This window comes from Galeopterus variegatus, unplaced genomic scaffold, assembly GCF_000696425.1.
Source record: "Galeopterus variegatus unplaced genomic scaffold, G_variegatus-3.0.2 Scaffold729, whole genome shotgun sequence".
NCBI lineage: Eukaryota > Metazoa > Chordata > Mammalia > Dermoptera > Cynocephalidae > Galeopterus > Galeopterus variegatus.
Window position 1 is genome coordinate 301,444 of NW_007726840.1, and position 18,690 is coordinate 320,133.

The window sequence follows — 18,690 nt, forward strand, 5'->3', positions numbered from 1 at the left end:
CGGGAGCAACACCGAGGCTTGCGATCCCGTTGCCGGTCCCGGTCCGGTACGGGGGCAACACTGAGGGTTGCGATCCGGTGCCGGACATGGAAAAAAAAAAAAAAAAAAAAAAAAAAAAACATTTATGGAAATTTGTGTTCTCTATTGATGTATAAGTACCTACATAATATCCTTGATTTTGCATCTTGGCTCACAAAAAGTATTCACTATCTGGCCATTTACAGAAAACATTCAGCCACCCCTGCCCTAGAGAAATTCTCATGGACACACTCATGCACGAGGAGACACCTACAAGAATATTTGTAGTAGCAAAATATTAGAAACAAGCAAATGTTTTTCACTAGGAACGTGGGTAAACTGTGGCACAGTAATGCAATGGAACACTATACAGCAGTGAAAATGGACAGCTGAATGAATGAAAGCAAGCTGCAGAAGAACGCAGTATAAGAAGTACATAGGAAACCATGCAAAACAATGTTGCTTAGGGATGTGGCCAAGTGTAGTGGAAGTGTGAGGAAGGGCTAGAATGGTCAATGCCAAGGTCAAGAGGCTCCTCGGGTGAGGGAAGGTGAACTCCATTTGAACTGTGTCACACCCACTGTGGCTTCCACTGTCTCTTCAGCCGTATCCCTGCTGTTCCATTTCTTTTTTTTTTTTTTTTTTTTTTTTTTTTGGGATTGCAACCCTCGGTGTTACTCCCGCGCCTCGCTCAGCCAGTGAGCGGGAACCGGTCTGTATGTGGGATCCGAACCCTCGGGCGGGAGCGCCGCCACACTTCCCAAGCGGCGCACTATCCAATGCGCCACCGGGCCGGCCCTGTTCCATTTCTTAAACAGAGCAGTGGGCCACCAGGAATTCATCATGTTATTCTAATCCCACTCCCTTCACAATGTGAACTTGCAGATTCCTGGAGCACTCTGTGGTAAGTGACTAAGAAACTCTCCAAGGGCCACTCCAGGCCTATGACTCCCTCCAATTAGTCATGATTAGCTTTATTTTTATTTATTTACTTTTTTGGTGGCTGGCCGGTATGGGGATCTGAATCCATGACCTTGGTGTTATAGGCTGCACTCTAACCAACTGAGCTAACCAGCTGAAGATTAGGTTTAGACATGGGTAACAAAATCAAAATTAGTAGTGCCTTCCCTGTGTCCTTGAGGACCGGGATTCTGTGTGAAAAAAATAAATGAGGTTAAGTAAAAATTGTGTGGTCCATGTTATAACACCAATGGCAAGGGGTCAGATTCCTATACTGGCCAGCAACACCCCCCCCTCCTCCCTGCAAAAAAAAAAAAAAAATTGTGGTCCTGAATTTCATTTAAGATATAAGTATAACTTGTGATATATATATATATATATATATATATATATTTTTTTTTTTTTTTAAACTGGCCCATGGCTCACTTGGGAGAGTGCAGTGCTGATGACACCAAGGCCATGGGTTCGGATCCTATATAGGGATGGCCGGTTAGCTCACTGGCTGAGCGTGGTGCTGACAGCACCAAGCCAAGGGTTGAGATCCCCTTACCAGGCATCTTTTTAAAAAATAAAAAAAATAAAAAACAGAAATAAAATAAAATAAAAAATGCAAACACATTCCAAGCTCTGTCCGCTGAAAAGACCTAAAAGCAAAGACCAAACCAGTAGTGCTACGTGAGCACCCAAGCTCTTAGACTGCAGTCAGTTTCCAAATATCATTTCACAGTAAAAGGACCCAGAATTCCTTGGAAAAATGTCTGATTCCAGGACTGTGGCAGGAAGTGTACAAGATGAGCCTAGAGCACCTTCTCATACCAAATAGCGAAGAAGCAATCAAAGACTTCAGGATCATGTCAGAGGGATGCAGCAGCTAGCTTGAAGAGGTTCCTAGTTGCCGAAGATAGGAATTTCAGCATCAATAACTATAACTGCAATAGATGGAAATACTTTAAATATATTTAATCAATAAATTCATAACAATACTTTAAAAAAAACCAAAACAGTCACTGTTGGGGGATTCTATGGCATCAACTCATTATTCTAAGTAAAAAAAGGGGAAAGAATTGAGCCTGTATCCTGCCTTTCTTAAGCTATACCACCAGTAGTCAAAGAGATGAGGGGAGTTTCTTTTTATTTTTTTTTAACTAAAAAAAAAAATCATGGGTTCACAGGTAGTTGCAAAATATAGTACAGAAAGGTCCCATGTACCCCTTCACCCAGTTTCCCCTAGTGGTGACACCTTGCACAACTATAGAATGATATCACAACCAGGAAACTGACATTGGTACAATCTATAGACCTTGTTCAGATTTCACGTTTTACATGTTCTTGTGTGTATCTGCGTGTGTATTTAGTTCTGTGCAATCTTATCATATGCATAGATTCACATCACCACCACTATAGGAAATTTCTTTTTATAGAAGTATTCCAGTTGCCGAACAAAGTATTAGGATATCTCCATTTTGCATATTCCAATGAAATAATGAATCTAAGCAGTAAGTAACAGCCATAACAGCTGTTAATATCCCAAAGGGAGAGAACTCAAAATAATGATTTTTGATGAAAGAATACATCTATTAAATTTCTTGCCAAAAAGATCAACATAAATCTGAGCAAACCTCAAGAGCCAACTACCATGTGATATATACCACATTAACAGAATGAAAGACAAAACCACATGATCCTAAGTGATGCAGAAAAAGCATCTGACAAAATTTAACATCATTTCATGATAAAAACTCTCAACAAACTAGGAATAGAAGGAAATTATCTAAATATAATAAAGGCTATATATGACAAACACACAGCTAACATCCTCAATGTGTAAGACTGAAAAAGCTTTTCCTCTAAGATCAGGAAAAAGACAAGGATGCCCACTCTCGCCACTTTGACTCAACATAATACTGGAAGTTCGAGCCAGAGCAATTAGGCAAGAAAAAGAAAACACATCCAAAAAATCATCCAAATTTGTAAGGAAGAAGTAAAATTACCTTTGTTCTCAGATGATGTGATCTTATTCGTAGGCAACCCTAAAAATTCCACACACACAAAAAAAACCTGTTAGAACTAATAAATGAATTCAGCAAAGTTGCAGGATACAAAATCAACACAGGAAAATCAGTTGCATTTACAATCTCATCAAAAAGAGTAAAACACTTAGGAATAAACCTAACCAAGCAGTGAGAAAGACGTGTACACTGAAGACTATAAAACATTACTGAAAGAAATTAGAGATGACACAAATAAATGGTAAGACAATCTGTGCCTGGGGACTGGAAGACTTCGTGTTGTTAAAATGATCTATAGTTTCAATGCAATCCCTATCAAAAACCCAATGGTATTTTTTGCAAAAACAGAAAAAAAAAAAAATCCTAAAATTCACATGAGATCTCAACGGACCCTGGATAGCCAAAACAATCTTGAAAAAGTCAAGAACAAAGCTGGAGGTCTTGCACTTTCTGACATCAAAACATTACAAAGCTACAATAATCAAAATGGTGTGGTACTTACATTAAGACATATAGACCAGTGGAATAGAGAGCCCAGAAATAAACCCTCGATATATGGTCAAATGATCATCGAGGACAAGGGTGCTAAGATCATTCAACGGGGAAAGGACAGTCTCTTCAGCAAATGGTATTGGAGAAAATGGATATCCACACACAAAAGAACAAAGACTTCCTGTCTTATACCACATACAAAAATTAACTTGAGGACCTTTTTTTCTTGGCGTTGGCCTGTATAGGGATCCGAACCTGTAACCTTGGTGTTACCAGAACCACACTCTCCCAAGTGAGCTAACTGGTCAGCCCACAAAAATTAACTTGAAATGGATTAAAGTCCTAAATGTAAAACCTAAAACAATAAAACTCCTTGAAGGAAACATAGGGAAGAAAAAGCTTCATGACGTTGGATTTGGCAATGGCTGCTTAGATATTACACCAAAAGCACAGGCAACAAAAGCAAAAACAGACAAATGGGACTATATCAAACTTAAAAACTTCATGCATCAAAAGAAACAACAGAGTGAAATGGCAACCTAAAGAATGGAAGAAAATATTTGCAAATCATATATCTGATAAGGAATTAATATCCAGAATATACAAAGAAAGCTGGCTGATTAGCACAACTGGTCAGAGCACGGAGTTATAACACCAAGGTCAAGGGTTCAGATCCTGTACCTGCCAGCTGCCAAAAAAATTAATTAATTAAAAAATAGACAAAGGACTTGAATAGATATTTTTCCAAATAAAATGTACAAATGACCAACAAGCACATGAAAAGATGCTCAACATCACTAATCATTAGAGAAATGCAAATCAAAACCACAAGACATCACCTCACATCCATTAGGAGGACCGCTATAAAGACAAACAAAAAACAAAACGAAACAAAACTACCCAGAATACAAGTGTTAGCAAAGATGTGGAGAAACTGGAACCCCTGTGCACTGTAAAATGATGCAGCTGCTATGGAAAACAGTATGGAGGCCTCTCAAAAAATTAAAAATAGCATTACCATATGATCCAGCAGTTCCACTTCCACCTCTCCTGGGAAACTGGGCTGGGAAATGCAGTCTTTATTCTGGATGGCCATAGATTTAAAATTCAGGGTTTCCATTACCAAGGGAGAAGGGTTGAATGGAGATCAGACACAATCTATGTGTCTGCTGTGGCTCTCATTCCTCCGAGATTGGTCATCAGGCATGTGGGGTAATCAGCTACCAACTGGTGCTTGGAGCTGGCACCAGAGCTATTGCTGTACAGCTGGTGGGCCTGATGTTTAAATATGCTTGTCATTTGCATATACAAATTAAGCAATCTGCTCTGAAGTCGCTGCTCCCATTCGGATGTGGGAGTGAATGTCTGGCTTCCTTTGCACTCCCAGGCTGGGTGTTCATCTCTAGCAAGCTGCTGTTCCTGACAGCTAGGATGGCGGTGCCATTGGCTATACTGTAGTTAAATGCAATCCCAGCACCTGGGCCTTGGTCTGGATGCACGAAATGGGGAAACCTGTTCAGCCAGTGTATGAAATGGAGAAGTCTGTTCAGTCTCTTCCCGGACAGCTGAGCTGCCTCGTGGGGCCAACACAGCACAGTGGTCAGCAGGGTGGGCAGAGGCCCTGCTGGCGCTTAAAACCAAGATTGCCCAAACCGAAGCTGCTCTTCTACTACCCTCAAGATTTCTGCCATACATTTTGCTTTTAAGTTAACTCTCATTTGTAAAAATACTTGGTATTGGTCCATTTTCTGTCGTTTATAACAGAAATCTGAAACTGGGTAATTTATAAGAAAATGAAATTTATTTCTTACAGTTTTGGAGGCTGGGAAGTCCAAGGTCGATGGAGCACATCTGGTGTGGGCCTTCTTGGTGAGGACTCTCAGCAGAGCCCCGAGGCAGCCCAGGGTGTCAAATGGCAAGAGGGCAGCAAGAGCGTGTTAACATGCTCACTGGCTCTCCTGATAAAGCCACCAGCGCCACTCCACGATCATCTATTGACCCATTAATCCATCAATCCATGAATGGATGAGTCCATTCACGAGGGCATGGCTCTCAGGATCCAATCCTCTCCCAAAGGCCCCACCTTTCAAATACCATAGTTGGATTTCCCATCATCTTGATACTCACAATGAGGATCAAGTTTCAAGATGAGCTTTGAAGACTTTCAAACCACAGCACACATTAAATTGATTTTTTTTTTTTTTTTTTTTTTTTGTGGCTGGCCAATACAGAAATTGAGTCCCAGACCTTGGTGTTATCAGCACCACACTCCAACTGAGCTTACTGGCCAGCCCTTAAATTGATTCTTAAAAGAAATCTACTATCACTGCTGTAAATGGAAAAGTAGTATGGCCTGCCCTAGATAGAAGGTAACTAGTTAAGACCCTGCCAAAGGCTGTGAGCCTGACACCTGTTTTCTTTGTTAAAGACAAGGTAACACGAAACTGACCTCCTCGAGACAGTTAAATGGATGGAAAGAATTAAAAATGGAATTAATTTTTTATAACATCCTTCAATGTTATTTAACGCCTCTCAGACACCATCGCCAACCATTTTTCCTGGAATACGCATTCCAACCCTTGGGAAACACGGCTGAACTCTGTACCTCAGCTGCACATTCTTGCAGATGGGGATCATAACAGTACCTATCTCATAGAATGACGGAAACTATTAAATGAAATCATGCATGTAAAGTCTCAATATATAAACTGCCTGGCACGTAGCACAGCACTCAACTGCTGGCTATTACTTGTCAGTTTCATGGGAGAGAAAATTTGAGTCCTGTCACTAAAGAACTAAATATGACTTGAGAAAAAAAAAAAAAAAACCCCGCTACCACCACCAAGCAACCCAAACTTCAAAGAAGCAGGGAGAGGGTACATAAAACCTGAAACACTTCATTTAACAATACAATGGAAGACATTTTATTACTTTTTTATTCATCTCTCAACATTTCAACTCTCGGTAGAAATCAAATGCAAAACATCTGCATTTTTAAATTAGTACATGTTTAAGTATCTCAATCACAGCAACCTCATACAATAACATACACACCAAGGAGCATGGTCACAGAATTTCCTATTCCAGTCTACGAGCACAGTATTTCCGTGATGATTACTGGACTTTTTCCTCCTAGGATGAGTTAGTCAATCCTGTCTTTGTCCACTGTGTAAGTTACGTGGCATCACGGTTGGTTAAAAGAGTTAAGTTACTGTAATGATGGAACGATCTGGAAATGGAAAACAAGAAAACTAGAGCTCTCAGGAGTGGGCCAGGCATTGCCAGTTCGGAAATGTGAAAAGGAAGAACATCACAGACGGATGCCCGGATAGGCTGGTCTTAATAATAAAGTTGGTTGAAATTCAGCTTTATATACACATTGTATATCTACATGTGATCTACCAGACAGATTAAAAAAAAGAGCCATAGAAGATTTGGAAAACCTTAAAATCACTTGATTGAGTTGGAAGAACATCAGCAGATTCACAGTGGCTTCAGGATTCAGTGAGATTTTAACTTGCTCAAGAGCTGAATACCTCTTTCTCCTGGAAAAACCCACTGCATGTAAACCCCTTAACACTGTGTACATCACAAATACTTATGGCTAAAATATATTAGTTCACAAGGAAGCAGTTTTGTTTTCGAACTCTTGCCCCACTCCTGCTCTGTGTCCCCAAAAGGAAAATCCAGGGGTCGGTAATTCGCATGAGGAGTTGAAGAGGCCTTCAGGTTTGGAAGTGCTTAGGCTCTGCTGAGCATCTGCCGTCTCACTGATGGGCGCATGCCGACTCGTGTCCGCTTTTAGTGCAAAAAGATCGCAAATGTTGTTGTAGGTGAGTCCTGGAAACTGGTGAGAAGAGGACTGAGATGGAGAGATGGTGGGAATCCCAAATGATTTTCCCTCTGAAACGAGACTTTAGAAATGGAGTGCTAGCACGCTCAGCAAGTGCCAAAGACCAGGGCTGCCGATCCAAAGGGTGAGGTCCCTGAATCGTCACTAGGTTATTACAGTCTGCAGGCGCACAGAGCTCGACGCCCACACTAACCCCCTAAGTGCACACTGGAGGTAGGTGTATATTTATTGTAGGGAAGACAGTGGCTCTTTGCCAACTCAAGAAAAAGGGACATCGTCTCTGTTCCTCCTCTGCCCCGAACTCTCCACTTTACCCTTGGGCTGTAGTAAGTGAAGGACAGAACGCGAAAGGGTGTGAGCCCCTCCTGTGGAAGACTAAAGAACGCAGAGCATTTTTATAAACAGCTACATAATTAACTTTTTAACCACTTTAAAACACACAACAAGTTGAATATTTATTTAAAAATAAATCTCAAGAATATCTATTTACGTTACAGTAAGAGGGCATGTGCAAACAACAGAGAGGGAAAACAGTCCTGCTGGGGAAAGTGCACACTGCAGTGTGTCGGAGCAAAGTTCACAAACGCCATGGGCTGACTGAGCTGTAGTGGCAACAAGATGACATTCAGCTAATACTGGACTTGGTTCACCTTTGACACTGGAGAGGCGGGAAAGGTAGGGAGCAGGGAGTCCAGCTGGGAATCCTTGTATTTGGGAAGGGGGCGGCCAAGGGATGAGCCATTAGGAGAGGCCAGGTGTGGCAGGAGGGCTCATTTCACAAGCCAACAGGCCTCTAGCTCGCCGCAGCAGGTGCGCATGTGGAGGTGACCTGACGGGCCCTTCCCAGTCCAAGTTGGCTTCACAGAAGGGGTAGGCATGGTGAGAGTCCCAGAGATAGAAATCCTCTTTAAAGGAAAAAACAACCAAAAAAACCAAAAACCAACTACCAACTGAACAGGGAGTAGAGAGATTAGCAAAAATGAATCTGAACGGAAGTGCCACCCTCTCCCTTGTCAGATGACAAAGCAGCCATCAGCTGAAATATCTGAGTTGCTTAGTGAACTCCCATGTGGGTGCAGCCAGCCCACAATCCCCCCCACCTAAACGTGGTCAAGTGCAGGACTCTGCTTCTGAGATCAACGCATCAAAACTTCTTCACCATGAAACCAGAAAGGTCAGTGGTGTAGCCCTTGTAGCGGGAAGGTGCAAGGTCGAGTCTATCTATACACGAGATGGGAGAACTGGGTGGACTTGTAGTTCAGCTGATTGTTGGGCATAAACTTGTGCAGCTCACTCTTTTTGCAGCAGGGGTCATAATGGTAGGCGCTGAGGCAGGTGTCGCAGGAAACTTTTGAACACTGGGTACAGGTGTTTGTGGCACCTGGGCGGTTGCAGAAGCCACAGCGGGAGGTGACTGTGCTGGAGGATTTGGGTTTTGAGTGGAGGTGCGTCAGCCGGTCGAGGCCCTGAGTCTGGCCTGGGTACTTCTCCCGCAGAGATGCCCCATGGGCCAGGCTGTCGTGAGCAGAGGCCTTGCTGGTGAAGGCGCTGGGCTTGGAGGCTGGAGGAAAGGTGAGCAGGCTGTCGCAGCGCTGGCAGAGGGAGGAGCTGCAGGACAGACCACAGTTTTGGCACTTGGATAGGGCAGACTCTTTGGCAGGGGGCGAGCGCTTGTGGTAGAGAGGGTGGGCATCGTTTCTGACCAGCCACACTTCTGGCCGCAGAGCGTCCTGCCTACGGTATGTGGCCCTAGGTTCCGAGTCTGTGTACAGATCCACGTCATCCTGAGTGGAGAAGTGTGTGCCACGCAGCAGGCCAAGGCCATTGCTAGGGGAGGGGGGTAGAAGGTCATCTGGGCTGCCATGGGGGGAGCTGGACATGGTCAGGAGTGAGGGAGATGGACGGATGATCTCATCCTTGAGGTCATCCCCCAAGTCCACTGCCATAGGCTCCTTCCGCAGGCTCAATGAGGTCTTCAGAGGCGGCTTCCTGCTCTCCCAGTAGCTGTCATAGGCATCCACTGACCTCGAGGGCTTGGTCACACGGGGCTTGTAGTAGTCCTTGGCCGCCCGCTCGCTGGCTGACTTCTGGAGCGCCACACGGGCCATTGAAGCTGTCAGGTGTTCCCTGCCCTCAGCCCGCCGCCGCAGGGCATCTGAGCAGCCACGCACGTCCTCTGTGCTGCTCTTGCGCTCGCTCACAATATCCAGCTCAGAGTAACCCTTGTCCTTCACCTGTGAGTGGATCTCCAGCATCTGCTCACACTCAACCTTGGCCAGAAAGAGCTCAAAGGAGACCATCTTCACCTGCAGGGTCTCCACAAGCTCCTTGAGCTTGTACACAGTCCCCAGCTCAGGCACATAGCCCATGTAATTCAGGATGGCTCGGATGTCCTCTTCTAGCAATGTTGACTTGACATAATAAACGAAAGGGCCCGTGTATGTCTAGGGGAAGGAAGAGGGCAGAAAAAGAGGTGGTGTTTTCTCTTAAAAACACAATAGAGACTGTGTCAAAGCAAAGGACATCCCAAGTCTGAAGAGGAGCATGTAGGGAGAGGAAAGGGAAGGGCAGGATCTCAGTAGCTCCTCACTACAGAAGGCAGAAGCTAACACTTCCTAACAGCCTAGAGTGTGGGGCAAGGAAATTACACATCAGCCCCATTTTCTGTTTTTTTTTTTTTAAAGATGACCAGTAAGGGTATCTTAACCCTTGGTTTGGTGTTGTCAGCACCACGCTCTCCAAAGTGAGCCAAACAGCCATCCCTATATAGGGATCTGAACCCATGGCCTCGGTGTATATCAGCACCACACTCTCCTAAGTGAGCCACGGGCCAGCCCTCAGCTCCATTTTTAAACAGAGGGAACAAAACCACCAGCTCGCTACATATAGCACAAAGGCTCTGCTCCATATGAAGAGGAAGCCAGGATGAACGCAAATGAATACAGGGGATCGGATTATAGGAAGAACATCCAATAAGCACTGAGAATATGCCTTTCTGGCATTTCCATGAAGGTCTGAATGATATGTCAGACTCAAGAGCCTGACTTGGTGGAAACTCTCCTGTGCTCCCTGCCATGAATCCTCTCTCTTCAAATTCCCCCCCCCCCCCCCCCCCCAATTACCACCACTTAGTCCAAACCATCTCTCAGCTTGCTCGGACACCTGCAACAGCCTCCTAACCACCTCCTCACCCGACTCATGCTCTCTACAGTCTATTTCCCATACAACAGCCAGAGGAGCCCTTTCAAATGTAAGCCAGCACTTCCCAAGCCCTCTGCCCTGGGCTCCAAGAGTGCTGCCTGCCTTTCTGACCTCAGCTTAAGATATGGCACCAGGGGCAGGGAACCAGTTAGGAGATGACGCTGGAGAGACAGGCACGGTGGCGAGCTATGGGGTAACTCTGCTTGTTATCTCAAAGGCAGTGGGGAACCCAGGAGTGCCTAAGAGCAGAGGAAGGATGTGATCAGATTGGTGTAACCCCTCTCAGGATGAACTGGAAGGGGCAAGAAGGGGGAAGGAAGACCAGTATGGAGGGCTAGTTCCCTGGACCTCACCTTGATACTTCTGAATTCCTTCTTCCATGGGTAGAGGAAGAGGTTGACGCCCACCGTTTCAAGCATGCTGAAGGCGCAGTGCAAAGCCCGCAGGCTGGAGGAGCTCAATGAACGCAGGGAGCTTTCCACCACCTCATAGAACTGGATCAGCCGGAATCGATAAAAGGGATCCACCTTGTGCAGGCTGAGCAGGGTTGAGGCTGCCACCCGCAGGTATTCATCACTGCTCGGACGCTGCTTGCTGGGGGTGGTATCCACTTTGCTCTCATGGAACTGGATGTACTTCCGAAATAAGTCATCCTTATATTTTGTATCCATTGAACTGGGCTTCCCCATCCGATTGAGGGGGGCTACGTCATATCATCCATGGCTTCAGCGTTAGAGGCAGGGACATCACTGAAAGCAATGACATGTTGCCCATCTGGACCAGCGGGGTGCTCTGGAAAGAGAGGAACAAAAAGCACATCATTCTGCAAAATGGTCCACATGCCAACACTGAGAGCTGAGGCAGCACAAGAAGCAGAACCAGCCTAGGCTATGCCGAGCACCATCAGCCCTGGACCCTTTCTGTTCGTTCGTTCAACACGTTTACAGAAGACATGCTATGTGCAAGGTTACAGTGGAAACAAGACAGATAAGGTCCTTGATGTTGAGCTCACAAATGAAAACTATGATTAACACTCATGAAGGAAAAGTCAGCGTGAGTACAATAGGGCACCTAAAGTGGTTTTATGGGTTGAAGGGGGAGTTTAGGAAAGCCCCCCAAGGCAGAGGCAGTTAGAGCTGAAGGATGAGGAATGTGCCAGGCAAAGAGGCAAATGGGGGCCGGCCCGTGGCTCACTCGGGAGAGTGTGGTGCTGATAACACCAAGGCCCCGGGTTCGGATCCCATATAGGGATGGCCGGTTCGCTCACTGGCTGAGCGTGGTGCTGACAACACCAAGTCAAGGGTTAAGATCCCCTTACCGGTCATCCTTTTATTTATTTATTTATTTATTTATTTATTTTTAGCTTTTTGTCTTTTTTCATGTCCGGCAATGGACCGCAACCCTCAGTGTCGCACCCATACCGGACCGGGACCGGCAACGGGATCGCAACCCTCGGTGCTGCGCCCGCCCCTCGCTCAGCCAGTGAGCAGGAACCGGTCTGTATGTGGGATCCGAACCCTCGGCGGGAGCACCACCACGCTCCCAAGCGGCCCACTGTAGCAGGGCGCCCTCAGGCCTCTTTTTTAAAAAAAAAAAAAAAAAAAAAAAAAAGAGGCAAATAGAGGGTACCAGTAGAGGTGCCAGGAAGGCCGTGAGCTAACACTGTCAGAGCACTTCACACGTGCCATGTGCTTCAAGTTCTTGACATGTACTCATGCATTCAATCTTCTGAAACAATCCTAAGAGACAGATACTACTGTTATCCCCACGGTATCAATGTAAAAACTGAGACAGAAGAAACTTGCCCAAGGTTACAGAACTCTTTTTTTTTTGGCAGCTGGTTGGTATTACAGAACTCTGAAGAGGAAGAGCTGAGATTAGAACTCAGGCAGTCCGGCTCCAAAGTCCATGCCCTTAGCTACCACACCCTGCCTTCCTGAGGCAGGAAGGAGCTTGGCATGTGAGAACAGAAAGAAGGCTAGTGAGGCCAAAGCAGCGAGAGCAGAGGAGAGTGGCAGGAGATGTGGCAGCAGGCATTGGCAGAATCCTGATCCCCAAGGCCTCGAAGAACACATTAAGAATTTTATATTTTGGGCCGGCCTGGTGGGGCACTGCTACAGTGCGCCGCTTGGGAAGTGCGGTGGCGCTCCCGCCGAGGGTTCGGATCCCACATTCCGACCGGCCGCTCACTGACTGAGCGAGGGACGGGGGCAACACCGAGGGATGCGATCCCATTGCTGGACACGAAAAAAAGACAAAAAGGAAAAGAAAAAAAAAAAAAAAGAATTTTATATTTTGGGCCGGCCTGGTGGGGCACTGCTACAGTGCGCCGCTTGGGAAGTGCGGTGGCGCTCCCGCCGAGGGTTCGGATCCCACATTCAGACCGGCCGCTCACTGGCTGAGCGAGGGACGGGTGCAACACCGAGGGTTGCGATCCCATTGCTGGACACGAAAAAAAGACAAAAAGGAAAAGAAAAAAAAAAAAAGAATTTTATATTTTATTCAAAGAGCCATGTGAAGCCACTGAAGAGTTCAAAGCAAAGGGGAGAGGGACATGATTGCATTTACAATTTAAAAAGAGACCACACTGGCTACTGTCCCCTGGACAGTGATTTTAGCTGACTTTGAGGGCCTGCATTTCCCTTAACCTTAAGAGCATTTTACAGCCCCCTGCTGGGAGAGTATGAAATGTTCTGAGCTGGGACACACAGGATTTATACAATCTTGTCATCTGCCTAGCCACTTGTTAGTAGAACATGTACACGTGCCACGATGCTGGGAGCAAATCTGGACCCATAGAGGGACAGTGCCAGCGCCAGGGGAGGCAACACGTGTAGGGTTACAAACATGGAGTTCAAAGCCAGGCTGCCTGGGTGTGAAAGCTGGGTCTGCTTCTGTAGGTTACTGGGGCAAATTACTCCACTTCTCTGGTGTCAGTTTTCTCATCTGTTAAAGGGGGATAATAATAGTACCTAGAGTTCAGAGTTGGTGTGATGATCATACATAATCAGGATATAAAGCTCTTCGCAGAGTGCTGGCTCCAAATAAGGCCTTGACAGCCATTCTTGTGATCTGAGGATGCCATACCCTCAAGATGCCAAGCATTAAGATCAGAGAGGGGCAAATATCTCCAACAGGGTGGTAAACATGCATATTCACAATCTCCTTTCCTGTCCAGAAGCTCCGTGGGTGCAGGACCGTGACCATCTTGCTCAGTAAGGTAACCTCAGTGCAGTGCCTGGGACATAGCATGTGCTGACTGACTGTGGGAGACGGCGAGGGGCCAAGAAAGAAGCTGTAGTGGGATTGGACTGATCTGTGGAGTCTGTTAGCAGATCTGCTCAGGAAGTCCTAAAGGCCTACGAGGCTGGTAACCATCCTGAGGTCAATAAAATCATCCATGTCTCAATGACTCACTAGTCTGGCTTCTCCATGGTTTTTGGGAGACTCCTGGGGGTACTGTTGGTGGGGTGAGAGGTAGGATGTGCAGCAAAACTAGGCACACAGACTGGCCACCTTCTCCTACCCACTATCCTGCTGAGAAGGCCCAGTGCTGCAGGGGCAAATAAGCCTGAAGAGCACAGGAGGCAAATATAAATAGACTTAGGATAAAATTCTACTTCCCAACCAAGGTCAAAGGCTACATACGTGGTCGCACCCTGCTCACCTCTCATAGCAGTCTTCCCTTCCCTCTAAGCTCCACCCACACAGACCTTTCTGTCTGTTCTTCAAACATGTCAAGCTCATTTCTATGTCAGGACCTTTGCATGTGCTGTTCCTTTTGCATGTTCTTTCTCTGATTCTTCCCATAACTGGCTCATCTCTCATCATTCAGGCCTCAGCTCAAATGTCAGCCCTCAGAGGCCCTCCCTGACCACCCACCTCCCCAACCACTCCCACCTTCCCAGTCCCTCACTGTCACATTATCCTGGGATAACCATGATCTGAAATTATCAACTTTACTTATTCATTTACTAGCTTCCTCTTTTGTCTCTCCCCATTGATAAGCTCCACGAAGGCAAGGGCTGTGTCTGTTTTGTTCACCTCGATACCTAACACAGAGCCTGGCATATAGTAGGTGTTTGATAAAATAGGTAACATGAATGATGCAAAGGATGAACATTCATGATGCTACTCCTTTAGTTTCTCCCAAGAATCCTGGGAGATCAGCTGGAGAAAGAAGAAACAGGCTCCAAAAAACGGCATGATACACTGCAAGCAGTTCAAGGTTAATAGAAGGTGGACCCATGATTCCAGGCCTGGCCTTGACTTGAAACCGGTGTTCCTTTAACCACCCCATGATTTCCATGTCCAATAAGTTTCTGCAGCACCCACCTTCTGCCAGGCCCTGGGCTGGGTACAGTGGGGAGAATACGGAAGGGTGGGTAGAGTAGAGGACAGCAATGAAGAAGACATATCCTCCCCTCAATTCTAGCTGGAAGAGCTTATCATCTACTACCAAAGTATGTATGTTCTCTTAAAAAATAAAAATATACTGCAGCCCAAAAGAAGATACTAATTGCGGTTCTTGCTAACAGATATCATATGCATTTACCATTTTTACTTGTCTAAGAGAAGCTTCCATCTTGCCTCTGGCCTGAAGGACTGTTTTTTGGTACATCTGAAAACCATTTAAACAGGGACATCAAGCCTTCTAAACACTGCTATGATTTTTCTCCAAGGAAGTCTGCCTTTAGCTCAAAGAGGCTGATTTATACAAAGTCAGCCACCCTCAAGCTCAGCTCTTCAGCTCAGTGTCTGCTGCTCTGTAATCACACCATAGTCCACACCCTTGTTTGTTGCTGGCAAACAACAAACAAGGAAAAGGAATCCACAGAGCCCAGGTGGTGTTCCAAATTCTAAAAACAAGGATGGAAAACCCATCTAAGAAGAACCTTGAACCAACCTAGGTAGGTGAGGAAAAAGGCAAAAGAAAGTGAATGTTAAAAGATAATTAAAGGACTGGCCTGTGGCTCACTCAGGAGAGTGGTGCTGGTAACACCAAGGCCATGGATTCAGATCCTATTTAGGGATGGCCGGTTCACTCGGCTGAGCGTGGTGCTGACAACACCAAGCCAAGGCTTAAGATCCCCTTACTGGTCATCTTTATATAGAATTAAAAAAAAAAAAAAGAAGAGGAAGAAAGATAATTAAGGCAAGAGAGAAGGAAACTAACAATTAGTGAGGTTCTACTATGTGCCAGGCACTGGGCTTTCCACTTAAACTGCATCATCCCATTTAATCCTTACAATAACTATGAGGAAACCAAGGCTCAGCCATTAAGGAACCTGCCCAACAGAGCTTTAAAGAGTCAATTAATTAATTAAGTATCGTTAATTAATAATTATTCATTGTTACGATCAGTACCATTTACCAAGGTATCAGTGGTGATGACCCTCTTTTAACTGCTCTATGAAATCTACATGCTAGCCCCAAGATAAAGAAGAAACTGAGGCTCAGAGAGGCCAACTCACTTGCACTAAGTCATAAAGCTAGGGAGAAGTGGACTTGAGATCTGAACCTAAGTCTGACGCCAAAAACCCCAACTCTTAAGCAAAGCCATTCTGATGCATCTGCTGGACAGCTCTACTTGAAAGGGATCGGCTAAGTTAGACAAAGCAAAGCAAGGAGAGTCAAGCGGTAAAAATTCCTATAGTAGCAAAATTCCCATCTTCCCACACAGAATGGGGCTGGGAGAGCCACAAATTTCTCTATGATGTAAGCTCAAGGGCCATGGAAAGAGGCTGGCCAGAGACTGGCCAGTGGTGAAGCAGCTGACATCATTCCTGCTGAATACATTTTCTGAGAATACAGGCCACCTTGTAGCTGGTCATAGCTCGTGTCTTTTCTCAGCACAGAGCCAACAATCTATTCCCAGCAGTCTGCAAGAACAACAAAAAACATACTCTCTGCAAAAATCGTGGTTACAGGAGACCAAGACAGCCCAGTGACAGAAGCTGTTAATTTCTCCAAGCAACCCAAAGAACGCCAAGCTGTACCAGTCTGGCAGGAAAAAAAAAAAAAAAAGGCACTGTGAATATCCCAAATAGAGTCAGACAGATGCCCAGAGCTGATGTCCCTGGTCAGCACCTCCCTCACCCACAATCCAGGTCCCCTTCGAAAAGCAAGTCAGTGAAGAGAAACTGATATACTGCACAGTCAGGGTGACAGTGGCTTTTTTAATTATTATTTTTAAAACATCTAAAAGGAAACCTGTATCTGTTTAAAGTCCCACTGAATGGAATTGAAATGATTCTGGATAGCAAAGCGTGTGAGCTTGGCTTTACCTCAGCTGGCCCATTCAAGCAGAAACGTTACCCAAGCAGCATTTGAAGGCGCCTCCTCCTTGCACAGGCAGAAGCTATTTTAGTCCCAGCATTGCCCCTGTCCACAGGTTTACACATCCCTGGTCTGGCTTCAGCCAGATCAGAGTTCCGTCGACCTCCAAACAGGAGCAGGGGAAGGCAGTTTAACCCCCTCTACCTCTCTATCCCACTCCTATGCACTCATTCCAAGCAGGAAGCTCCCGAGACACATTCAAGGCACGTTCCACTGGCTGTGAAACACCAGATCCCCAAGCCGCTTCTAGATTCTGGGGAAATTCATTCAGAAGCCTTCCAAACCTGTGAAAATAACCTCAGCGGTGCTGAAAGCGGGCTTCCCTAGGGGCAGCTGCCGCTCTCAAGGGGGCTCTGAGGAAGCTGTTTCCCCTCCCTGCAGAAACTGGGGACTGCTATTCCCGGCTCGGTAATTCCTACAGCCTCTGGAGCCATATCAGTTGTGTAAAACACCCCAGTCTCAAACTCAGACCCTCCCCATGGGTTTCTAAACGAATTAACAGGAGCTATCATTTATTGGACGCCTGCTGTGTGCCAGAGACCGTGTTTCACCTGCATTATCTCATTTCAACCCCAGTACGGTCCTAGCAAGCAGGTTCACTCCCATTTAACCAATGAGTCAACTGAGATGAAGTGACTTATCCAAGGTCACAGTGAGAACAAACCCAGGTCTGCCGCCAGAGCCTGGGCTGGGGACCACTGCGCGGTAACTGCCTCACGGTGGAATCGGGGTGTCCTCCTGCTTGGCTACTCCCCGAAGAGGAGGTGTTCTTCCTCAGCTGCCCTGAGCCACTCTCGGCGGGTCCCAAGAGCCTGTGAGGCAGTCCCCGGGGGAAGGAAAATCCTGAGTACATGGTAGGGGTCCTGGAGGCGCCAAAGAAGCGGAACCGCCCGAAGCCCCGCCGGCTGCGAAGGGACCCCACTCCCGGGCCCGCCGAGCCCCGCCGTGTCCGGCGCCCCCTCCTCCCGGGAAAGCCCCGAAGGCGGTTTCCGCCATCGGCCGCCCCTCACTCACCCCTGACTCTGCCGTCGAGGACGCCCCGGCTGAGAGAAGCAAGCGGGAGGCGCGGACGCCGCGGGAGCCGGGCCCGCCCGGGTTCTCGCTGCTCCGGCCGGCTGCAGGAGACCGAGACCAGTACCCGGGGGCCAGCGGCGACCCGGAAACACTCGGCCCGGAAGTGACGTCTCCCGTAGCAGGGCCTGAAGGGAGGACGGGCAGCTGCTGCGCGCTGGACCCGGGAAGAGGTCGATGCCCGCGGCAGTTTGAGACTACAAATCGGCGGCGGAGGAAGGAGAAAGATGCAGAAGAGCGAGCACAGAAGCCGTGGAACCCGGTGTTGGGGCCTAAAGGGCCTTTGCCGGGACCCGGAAATAAACGAGCCGGAAGTGACGCAGCCACCGGGTCGTGGATGGTGGCTGGCCGGGTTGTCATGGAAACCCGTCTGGAGCCTGGAGGTGGAGGCTCTGAGCTACAAACGTTGATTCAGCCAACCCCGGCCTCCACCTCCCAGACTTGCCCCTTGTCAGGATGATTTTCTAACTGCGCCCCTGACTGCGCTTGAGCGAGCAGGATCTCACGGTCGGATCCCTCGATCCATTTTACAGACGGAAATACCAAGGCTGAAAGAGCAAGTGAGATGCCAGGATCACGCCAGACTAGAATCCAGCCTTCAGATAGTCGAAGATGTTACTGGTTGTGGGCTGTGGTTTAGAGCGTGGGTCCCAGTTTTGGCTTAGCCACTTACTAGCTGTGTGACCTTGGATAAGTTACTTAACTTCTCTGTGCCTCAGCTTTCTCACCTGTAAAATGGAATAATAA

At 46.8% G+C, this 18,690-nt stretch overlaps 1 protein-coding gene across 1 annotated transcript; it reads right to left on the bottom strand.

Annotated features, from left to right (window-relative positions):
* Positions 1-6,379: 6,379 nt before the first annotated feature.
* SPATA2 (spermatogenesis associated 2) lies at positions 6,380-17,975 on the bottom strand. The gene is made up of 3 exons (XM_008571843.1): positions 17,887-17,975; positions 10,887-11,325; positions 6,380-9,776 (listed from the first exon to the last, which is right to left on the bottom strand). The coding sequence occupies exons 2-3, from the start codon at positions 11,220-11,222 to the stop codon at positions 8,550-8,552; spliced, it is 1,563 nt and encodes a 520-aa protein (XP_008570065.1). The 5' UTR covers positions 11,223-11,325; positions 17,887-17,975; the 3' UTR covers positions 6,380-8,549.
* Between the last annotated feature and the right edge of the window lie 715 nt (positions 17,976-18,690).

Coding starts and splice junctions, on each gene's coding strand:
- SPATA2 (XM_008571843.1), bottom strand. CDS start 11,222: ATGGGGAAGCCCAGTTCAATGGATACAAAATATAAGGATGACTTATTT. Junction 9,777..10,886: donor AGGAATTCAGAAGTATCAAG/GTGAGGTCCAGG, acceptor TCCTTCCCCTAG/ACATACACGGGCCCTTTCGT.